This window comes from Elephantulus edwardii, unplaced genomic scaffold, assembly GCF_000299155.1.
Source record: "Elephantulus edwardii isolate Elephantulus edwardi_28Jun2011 unplaced genomic scaffold, EleEdw1.0 scaffold00075, whole genome shotgun sequence".
In the NCBI taxonomy this organism is placed as follows: domain Eukaryota; kingdom Metazoa; phylum Chordata; class Mammalia; order Macroscelidea; family Macroscelididae; genus Elephantulus; species Elephantulus edwardii.
The window spans coordinates 8967672-8977387 of NW_006399825.1; the positions used below are offsets into that span (position 1 = coordinate 8967672).

The 9716-nt window shown below is 39.7% G+C and overlaps 1 protein-coding gene and 1 pseudogene across 1 annotated transcript in view; one reads left to right on the top strand and one right to left on the bottom strand.

Annotated features, from left to right (window-relative positions):
* The window catches only part of LOC102863097 (cytochrome P450 20A1-like), a 55564-nt gene that overhangs the window by 11943 nt on the left and 33905 nt on the right, over positions 1-9716 (top strand). Inside the window, exons 2-4 of the mRNA XM_006889096.1 lie at positions 1960-2009; positions 2974-3140; positions 5621-5763. Of these exons, the coding sequence (XP_006889158.1) occupies positions 1960-2009; positions 2974-3140; positions 5621-5763 (360 nt within the window). The remainder of the gene's footprint in view (positions 1-1959; positions 2010-2973; positions 3141-5620; positions 5764-9716) is intronic.
* Positions 797-1482, bottom strand: LOC102862683 (annotated as a pseudogene).

The window sequence follows — 9716 nt, forward strand, 5'->3', positions numbered from 1 at the left end:
AAAGTTTTCAAGGTATAAAACAAAACAAAAGGTATTATTAAAAATGCAGCCAGGCAAGGTGAGTATGAGATATGAGGATCAGGCACCAGCAGACAGTGGCCTTTTTGAGAGCACCACCCACCAACAGCTGGAGAGAAGGGCAGAAGATGGGAAACCATGGAGGCATGGCATCAGTGGAGGAAGAAAGAGCTGGCAACAGAGGACAGTAGAGGGGAGCAGAGGCTGTGTGACACAGTATGTAGAGCTGAGAGGAAGTGGGAGGAAACATAGCTAAATAAACCTCACCATCACTTGCCAAAGCAGTCTGTATACCTCCATCTTCAGAAAACCCTTATGACATTTCAGAGTAAGCTTAATCGTATTCGTAAAAACATGAGGTCAAGGCACAGCTTTGGGAGGGTAGAAAATGGGCTACATTTTCTAACCCAGAACACACTAATGAATGGACACACACAGAGGAAGGTGCCCTTGGCCCCTGCATTCAGATGAGGGGTGTCCCCCAACTCCGCACCAAGACCAAGGCAGATCATCTCAGACTGCCCTGGAGGATTGACATCCCCCCAACCCCCCCCGGCATCTAAAAACAAGGTGGCTGAGGGAAAGGGCGCTAGACTCACATCCGGGGAGGGCCCCGCCACCAAAGTCTTGGTTGTGGATTTGATTTTGGCAGAGCTTGTCCCAAAGCTGCTCCCAGATCGCGGCAGGGAGAGTTGGGGAAGTCTCAAGGTCCAGAGTCCTCAGTAATGCCGAGGAGGTGCTGGGGGGGGTCTTCGAGGTTCTCCAGCTCCCACCAACTTCAGTCATCCCACTCTTCGTCCTCAGCTCTGTCCCCCTGCTCCCGGACTTCTGTTGTGGCTCCTCCAGATGACTTTTGGGCCATGATGTTCTCGGTCCATGAGGTGCCGTGCCTGTCTTTCCATCACCAGCGAAATTACACTTGGTTACTGTCCCAGCCTCAAGTTTGGCTAATGAATCCAGAAAGGGGCCATCACCCTAGGTTTGCAGCCGGATCCCACGCTCTAGCTCGAGCTCCATGGCCTCCATCTCTGCCTCTGGCATCCAGAATGCCACGGCCTGGTCTGGAGTCAGGTTCTCTGTCAGTGCAAGCAGCTCCGGCTTACTGACCAGCCCCTTCAGCTCCCCAACAGTGAGCCTGTCGGTGTCCCCTTTGGCTTCCACTTTGTAAGATGACATGAGGAAGCCCATGTTCACCTTCTTGGTATTACTGAAGTTGGGTTCCATTTCATTTCCTTTGGGGTCGAATTTACGGCAATGGATGCGACTGGGTTGGACATACAACACGTAGTAGCTCTCCTTTCTGCCATGGATATCCAAGATGCTGTGCCGAGACACATCCACCAGTTCTCCTTCCAGCAGGACGCCGTTCCCCCCGTGGTGGGCGGCGGGGTCCCAAGCCCCGGGCAGCCGCGTGCTCTGCACCCGCTTGTTGCGAAGCGCGCTGTCGTGGTAGATGCGGCTCATAGGGCCGAGCCAGAAAGTGGGGAGCTCAGGGAGAGAACCACCTTGGAGTCGCCGAGCCGAGCCCCGCAATTCCCGGGCAGCAGGCATATCCAGGAACCGGGTATAAATTTTTACAAACACTGTCATTTGACTCAGAAGAAGAATATTAAGAGAATCTTTTCCCTCACTGAGACTAGAAAAAAAAAAAAAAGGAATCTTTTCCCTACCAAAAAAAATGGTTTAAAAAAATGTAACTTAGAAATAATTTCTTAGATTCAAGTGATTGGAAATCCATTTTTAAAAACTATTATTCTTCTTGTGTGTACAGTCAAATCGAATCTGACTAGTACAGGAGGATACTGTCCCTCCTTCTCCAGCAGAGCATCTGGTGGATTAGAACCGGGAAATCCATTTTTTAAAGTCCTGCAGATATCTTAGGAAAATAGATTTACTGGATATCTGACAATTCATTATACTAATATCCTCACCTCTCCTTAGGCTTCCAGACAAGCTGCAGGGATTCCAGGGATTGCCCCAACTGAGGAAAAGTAAGTAATTGTTTCTTTGGAATAAAATTGAGGAAACCTTTAATTTTTTAGTATCCATGTTAAACCATAGATTATTCAGTTTATTTACTTTCTCTATTACTTTAAATTTACTTCTAGACATATAAACTAAACTTTATTAAGAACATAAAGAATGGCTTAAACAGTGCAACACCAAATAAAAAAGTTTCTGAGTCAGATATCCTTATGTAACTTTTTTATATGATGTAATATTTTTAAACTTTCACTTGCTAATCTTAAGGTCAGTGGTAGAAATGCACTGTTTTCTCTGTGCAGAAAAATGTTACGATCTCTTTCCATAAAGTTTTTTTTAAAAAACAAAGCAAATGAACCTTAAAATCATTGACTTGTAGTTGATTTTCCATTGGGTTGCTGAGGCTTTAAACCACGTAGAGGAGATTGCCGTCTTTCTCTTCAGCAGTTGGTAAGTTCAGACCACCAGAGATGAATGGCCTTTGGGTTACCAATGCATCTAGAAAACTCAAAGGGGAAGTACCTTGAGCTTTAAGATCACTGAGTCAGAATCACCTTGATGTTAATGTATTTTTTTATTATGTCCATCACTATCATAGAATGACTTGTTGCAGAAAACTTAGTTTTCTAGTTTCTTAGTCAGATACTCCTTATGTCGATTTTTTGGTTCAGTTTCATGTATTACAAATTTTCACAATGTCAGGTAAATCTAATTCTAATATATTACGTAGCTAACTCTTTTGTTCATTTTCTAGTATTATGAATTTTCATAATACCAGGCAAATCCATATCCAGCTATGCAATTACAGAAATGTAGTGAAAAGTTAGCTATAATTAAGTTTTGAATGTTGCAGTAATTTACATTTCATGAACTCTTTTTGTCCTCTAGTGACACCATTAATTTAGTGTCACCTCATGATTTTCTAATTCATCTAAATAAAATTAAACATTTTGTCAATTTTTTTTTTCTCAGAGATGGTAATCTTCCAGATATTGTCAGCAGAGGAAGTTTGCACGAGTTCCTGGTCGATTTGCATGAACGATTCGGATCTGTGGTGTCTTTCTGGTTTGGCAGGCATCTTGTGGTTAGCTTGGGCACCGTTGATGCACTGAAACAGCATATCAACCCAAATAAGACTTGTAAGTTTCTTCTTCTTTTGAATTAGTGCATCCTTACCTCTTAAGAATACATACCAAATAAATGAAGAACTAAATGTTGTTCTTAGATAGGTATGTGGTTTGTAACTGACAAGATCTTACCTGGGTCCTACATCGTCCTCACAATTGCCAATATATGAGTTAATTGTTTGATGCTATTAGGCAAATCCATTTCAGAGAAGACCTCGTACATTGGTCCTCTGCGTCACCAGACTTGGGGTCCTCCTTTAGTGATTAGTACTTCCTGATGCCATGACCAAAGCACACATGTAAGGCAGTGTTGCTTTGTGATCTATAAAGTTTTCATTGCTAATTTTTGGCAGTAGTTTGCCAGGCCTTTTTTCCTAGTCTCTGTTAGTGTGGGTCTGCTGAAACCTTTCTACCACAGGTAATGCTGATGGTAATTGAGACAGTGGTGGCATAGCGGCCAGTACAATACAATGTGCAAGCCACCACAGCACAGCATGTTGCCAGATCTTGGTCGTGAACAGGTATAGCTCGCTTATTGGATGTTTTGTTTTATACTATGTGTCAGGCATTGTGCCAAATGCCTCATTTAAGATAAAATTTTCTAAAGTGATTTCCTCCCCCCTTTCAGTATATGGGTATTCAGTGAAATCTCAACATAATTTCCAATAGGCTTTTTTTAAGAAACCAAAGAAAATAGTTTCAGGGTATATCTAGAAGAATAAATGTATGTGGGCGACCAGGAAAAGCCTCTGAGGCATGAAGGACTAGACAGTTTATGAAATAGAGTAGGCAGTCCAGAATAAACAAGTGTATATGGTAAAAATAGCATTTTATTATAAAGGGAGAAAAGAAAGCTAATTAGCTAAAAATAGTTATAGGAAAATTTGCTAGCTATATTGAAAATATAAATCTCAGTCCTTGCCTTATAAAAATATCAATTCTAAGTTATTCGAGTATAAATTCATAAACATAATAAGCATGTGATCAAATATATTAGATATTGGCATAGATAAACCCTTTCTTACCAGAATCTGGGAGTCTTAAAATACTAAATGGATGAAAGTTGATCTACATGTTAATGAAAATGTTTAGTACAATAATAGGCACCTTAAAAGGATGAGAGATGGGAAAATATTACTGCCCAATGCCTGAAAAACAGTGTATGTCCTTAACATATAGTAAATAATTAATACATTTCAGTAAGATAAAAGGAAAAATAAAAATGTTTCAAAGAGAAATGGGAAAATGTTTATCACATCTACAAATAGGAATAAATAATTAAACATACACATCTAATCTAATGAGAGAACAAAAATGTAATGCTTTGGGGAAAGAATGGGCAGAAAGCCCCTAAAATAAACAAAACTAAGGCAATTCAAGAAAGAAGAAATAAGATAAACATATGAAAAATTTTCTTAACCTCATTTGTAATCCATGAGGGAACTCTGGCAACATACTCTGGAGGGAGTTACTATTAGCTTAAAGATGATGTTTTGCAAGACGCTGCACTGCATTCCCAGAGGCACGTGGTTCAAATCCATCAGATGCTCTGCTGGAGAAGGAGGGGGCAATCTCCTCCTGTACCAGTCAGATCTGATTTGACGGTACATGTAAAAATAATACAATTAAAAAAAAAAAGATGATGTCTTGTTAGTTGTTTAAACTCACCAGTGCCTTCGTGGAGGAAAACAGACCATCTCCTGTGTGATTTACAGCCCTGCAAACCCACTGGTGGGTCAGCTGTGAGATAGTTCCAACTCAATGGCAGTAAGTTTTAAAATTGGTGGATACAGATAAAAATGAGATTTTTCATGCCACTAAACATGTCCGTTTTTGAGTTGCAGATGTTAACAGCATCTCTGTGGGTTGAAGTACAGGATGAATTTTACTGTTGTCTTCATTGACGATACTTACTAAGGATCCCAGGGGGCATAATGCTTTATGAGTCAGGCAGGTAAAAAAAGCTTGAATTCACTGGGTTCTTCCAAGGAGAAAGATGGGCAGTCTCCTCCTGTGAAGATTTACAGCCTTGGGAAAGCCAGTGGAGGGTTGCTTTGAGTTGGAATAGACTTAAATGCAGCAGATAATAAATAATGAAAGAGGGGATTAAAAGAAAATTTTTAATTCAGCTAAATAAATTTAACTTTAATAGTGATCACACATAAATTTGCCCATTTTGTTTTAAAATTTATGAGATTGACCTTGTGTTACATCATTATAGTCAGATATATAGGAAATTAATTGAGGATAAATGACTTACAGTAGAATTCTGAACCAAGTGGTTGTGTTTTTGCCAATATCTAGTGCATTTGTATATGCTATTTGTTTTTAACAATGATAGTTAAGGAAATTGTAAAGAAAAAGGTTATGCTTTATAATCATTATTTTCTTGCTGGAGAGGTTTTATATTTGGGTTTATTGCAGGGGTGGAGTCTTTTTGTTTTCTTGATTTTTCATTTAGAAATATTTCATTTTTAAATTGTCTGTTTCAGCGGACCCTTTTGAAACTATGCTGAAGTCATTACTGAGGTATCAATCTGGTAGTGAGAGTGCAAGTGAAAACCAGATGAGAAAAAAATTATGTGAAAATGGTGTCACTAATTCTCTGCAGAGTAATTTTGCTCTCTTGCTGAAGGTAAAGTCTGAGTAATTTGTCCTTGTGTTCTGTAACAGAATACAGATAATATACTTTTTGACTAGTGGAAAGACTCTTTGATAGCTCATTTTTAAAAATTTTTCAGAATATCTTATTGTGTTTTAGATGTTTTTGTTTACACAGCAAATTGGGTTCCGATTTTACAGTTTTTATATAAAATGTTTGCTAACATTGGTTATACTTTTTACAATGTATAAGCATTCTTACCTTTTTAATTCTATTAATTCTGTTTCTATTGATTTAGACTCCCTGCCCCTTCTTGTCTTTTCATCTTTACTGCTGGATAAATTTTAACCATCTCTTATAGTCTCATAGTTGATTGTTTAGGGAGCACACATTCTTCACAGATGATACTGTTTATTTGTCCTTTTCTTTCAGGCTGGGTTTTAAACCAGTGTTTTCTACCTGAAGCATGTCTTGTTGTTAAATATGCAGATGCTTAGGGAGCTCTGGTGGCCTAGGGGCAAGAAGCTGACTTGCAATCCCAGAGGTACACAGTTCAAATCCGCCAGATGCTCTGCTGGAGAAGGAGAGGCAATCTCCTCCTGTACCAGTCAGATCTGATTTGACGGTACACACACCAAAAAAAAAAAAAAGCAGATGCCTGGACCCTTACTTAGACACACTGACAAAGAATCTCTAGGAGAAAAGACCTGACATTTTTAACAAGTTCCCCAAATACTTTGCAAGTTTGAGAACAGTAGTCCTAATACATACCAGATACTCTCCCGCCCCCTTTTTGTCCTTAGAGATCCTTACCTGAATCCTGTGTGTTGACAATTCTGTGTTTCCCATGTACTCCAGACTGTCACCCTCATCACACTGACAGACCTCCACAAACCCTTTATTTCTGTGTACATGTCAGTTTTCCACATTTCCTTCTGTTACTGAATTTTGTTAATTTTGTTTTCATTCGAGGTAATCATAGAAGATACTTTATATGGTTTCAATAAACTTTAAATTTCTTTTAGGGCCTAACATATGGTCTCTCTGGAAGAATCTTCCATATTTACTTAAGAAGAATGTAAATTCTGTCAGTGGGTGGAGTCTTGTATAGTTATCTGTCATTGTTGTTGTTATGTGTCGTCAAGTCGTTTGTGACTCATAGCAACCCTATGTACAACCGCCCTAAACCCTGCTCTATCCTGTGTCAATTGCACTGCCTCTGATAAACCCATCCCGATTACCCCAGTCACTGAATCGATCCACCTCATAGAGGGTTTTCCCCTCCTGCGCTGTCCCTCCACCCTCCCTAGCATTATGTCCGTCTCCAAGGACCTGTTCCTCCTTACAACATGACCAAAGTATGTCAGATGAAGCCCCAGAATCCTGGCCTCCAAGGAGTAGCCTGGCTTAACTCTCTCCAGAATGAATCTGTTTGTTTTCTTGGCAGTCTATGGTACATTCAATACTCTTCTCCAGCACCACAGCTCAAAGGCGTCAATTCTCCTTCTATCCTCCCTAGTCATTGTCCAACTCTCTGATGCATAACAAGTGCTATTGCAAAAACCATGGCCTGTATCAGGCACACCTTAGTCTCCAGAGAGACACCGTTTCTCTTGAGTACTTTAGAGAGGTCCTTAACAGCAGACTTTCCCATCGCAATACGTTTTTTTATTTCCTGGCTGCTGGTGCCAAGAGTGTTGACTGTGGAGCCGAGCAAACTGAAGCTATGAACAATCTCAATCTCTTCGCCATCCATCCTGATGCTACCAATTGGTCCAGTGGTGAGAATCTTTGTCTTCTTGACATTGAGCCTCAGCAAGTGCATGAGGTCCTCCTTAGTTTCAGCAAGCAGGGTTGTGTCATCTACATAATGCAGGTTGTTAATAGATCTTCCACCAATTCTGATGCCACGCTTCTCCTCATAGAGCCCAGCCTCTTGGATAATCTTCTTTGCATACAGGTTGAAAAGATATGGAGATAGGACACATCCCTGGCATATACCCTTCCCAATTTTGAAACATGCGTTCTTACCCTGCTCTGTTCTGATGACTGCCTCTTGGGCCAAGTATAGGTTTTGCATTAGAACGATTAAATGTTCTGGGATTCCCATTCTTCTCAGAGTCAGCCACAGTTTGTTATGATCCACACAGTCAAATGCCTTTGCATAATCAATGAAACACAGATAGACATTCTTCTGGTATTCCCTGCTTTCAGCTAAGATCCATCTAACATCAGCTACAATATCCCTAGTACCATGACCCCTTCTAAACCCAGCCTGGACTTCTGGCAGTTCTCTGCTGATGTGCTGTTCCGGTCGTTTTTCGATAATCTTCAGTAGAATCTTGCTTGCATATGAAATCAATGAGATTGTTCTGTAGTTTCCACACTCTGATGGGTCACCCAACAGAGTGTGGAGTTGTCTGTTAGTTCACATTTATTTATTCAATTACTATATTTCATATTTATTCATCAAAGAAGGGTATTTTAATCTCCAGTACTATTATAAAACAGCTTCTCTCCTCATCCATTCTGTCAGTATTCCCTTCCCATATTTTGAGGCTTTTGTTCAGTGTGTAGGGAGCTGTGGTGATATTGTGCATAGCATATGTGTTGCTAACCAAAAGGTTGATGGCTAGATTCTTCTAGCTGCTCTGTGGGAGAAAGTTAGGCAGACTCCTCCCATTAAGATTTAGAGTCTCTGCATTGCAATCCCAGAGGTACACGGTTTGAATCCACCAGATGCTCTGCTGGAGAAGGAGGGACAAACTCCTCTAGTACCAGTCAGATCCGATTTGATGGTACACACAGAAAAATAATAAAGTAAAACAAAAAAACCCAAAACAAACAAACAAAAAAGATTTAGAGCCTCACTGATGGAGGAGCTCCATGAAGTAGAATCTGCATGATGGCAGAGGATTTGATTTTGGTTTTGTTGAATGTAAATGCTTGTAATTGTTACTTTTTATTTTAATGTAAAGATTTGTTTTATTTCTGCTGCATGGGGGAAGATAAATAGATATGTTTTCCAATTTCCTCTCTACTGTATACATAAATATACCCACATCTATACATATATAAACTCCTATTAGTAACTTCCCAAGAAAAAAACCCAAAAAAGGTAGAATCAGAAACAGCTTCATTAGCTCCTGGGAGGAAGTGCAAAATGCAAAATCAAATGACTGAAAAATTCTGAACAAACGGCATTATTAATCCACAAAATATTTATATTACTTAGCTAGTAACAAATGATGTTCTCTGTGTCTGTAAAACTGTGAAACACATTGCTGACCCACATAGCTGATGTGTTAAATCTAGTCCATGCCAGCTTCCAAAAACCAGAAAAAATTTAATTAGCTTCATTCTTTGATGCCTTATCAAAATTTTCTATGAGATCTGGAACATCATTGTCCTCCTTGCCAGTGTCTTCTGGTTTTGGTGTTTTGTTACCCAACACTTTCTTTCGGAATTGTTCAGCTAACTTCCTAAAACGTGTTAAGCTGTTATCACCAACCTGACTTAATAATCAGGAAGCATTTCTGTGATTGGTTTGGCTTCTGCATGACCAGTAATTGCAAATGTATTAGCAGAGAGGGAAGCTTGGACCTTGGGAATGTGGAAATGAAAAACTGTCTCATCTTCTTTAATCAAGTTCACCTCTTCAGTACCAACAATGTTGTTCACAGCCAGTTTTAAAAGAGAACTGTGAAGCTTTTTGTCATCAGCTGTAGTTGTTCTTTGTATCACCTTTTCTTTCTGTGAGCTGTACCCTTGACCCCTATCTGGAGCTGAGCCTGAACGTTGGCTAACTTTTCTTGATTAATGATGTTGGTAAATATGAAACAGGAAGGGTCCTCCAACAGAAGCACACAGCAAGAACAAATTGTTATTTGTTTTTAATGAATTGACTCTTTGTCAGTATGTTTGATGTCCTTGTTTGTCTCTTGATACAGTTTTTTACTTTGTCGTGTGTGTGTGTGTGTATGTGT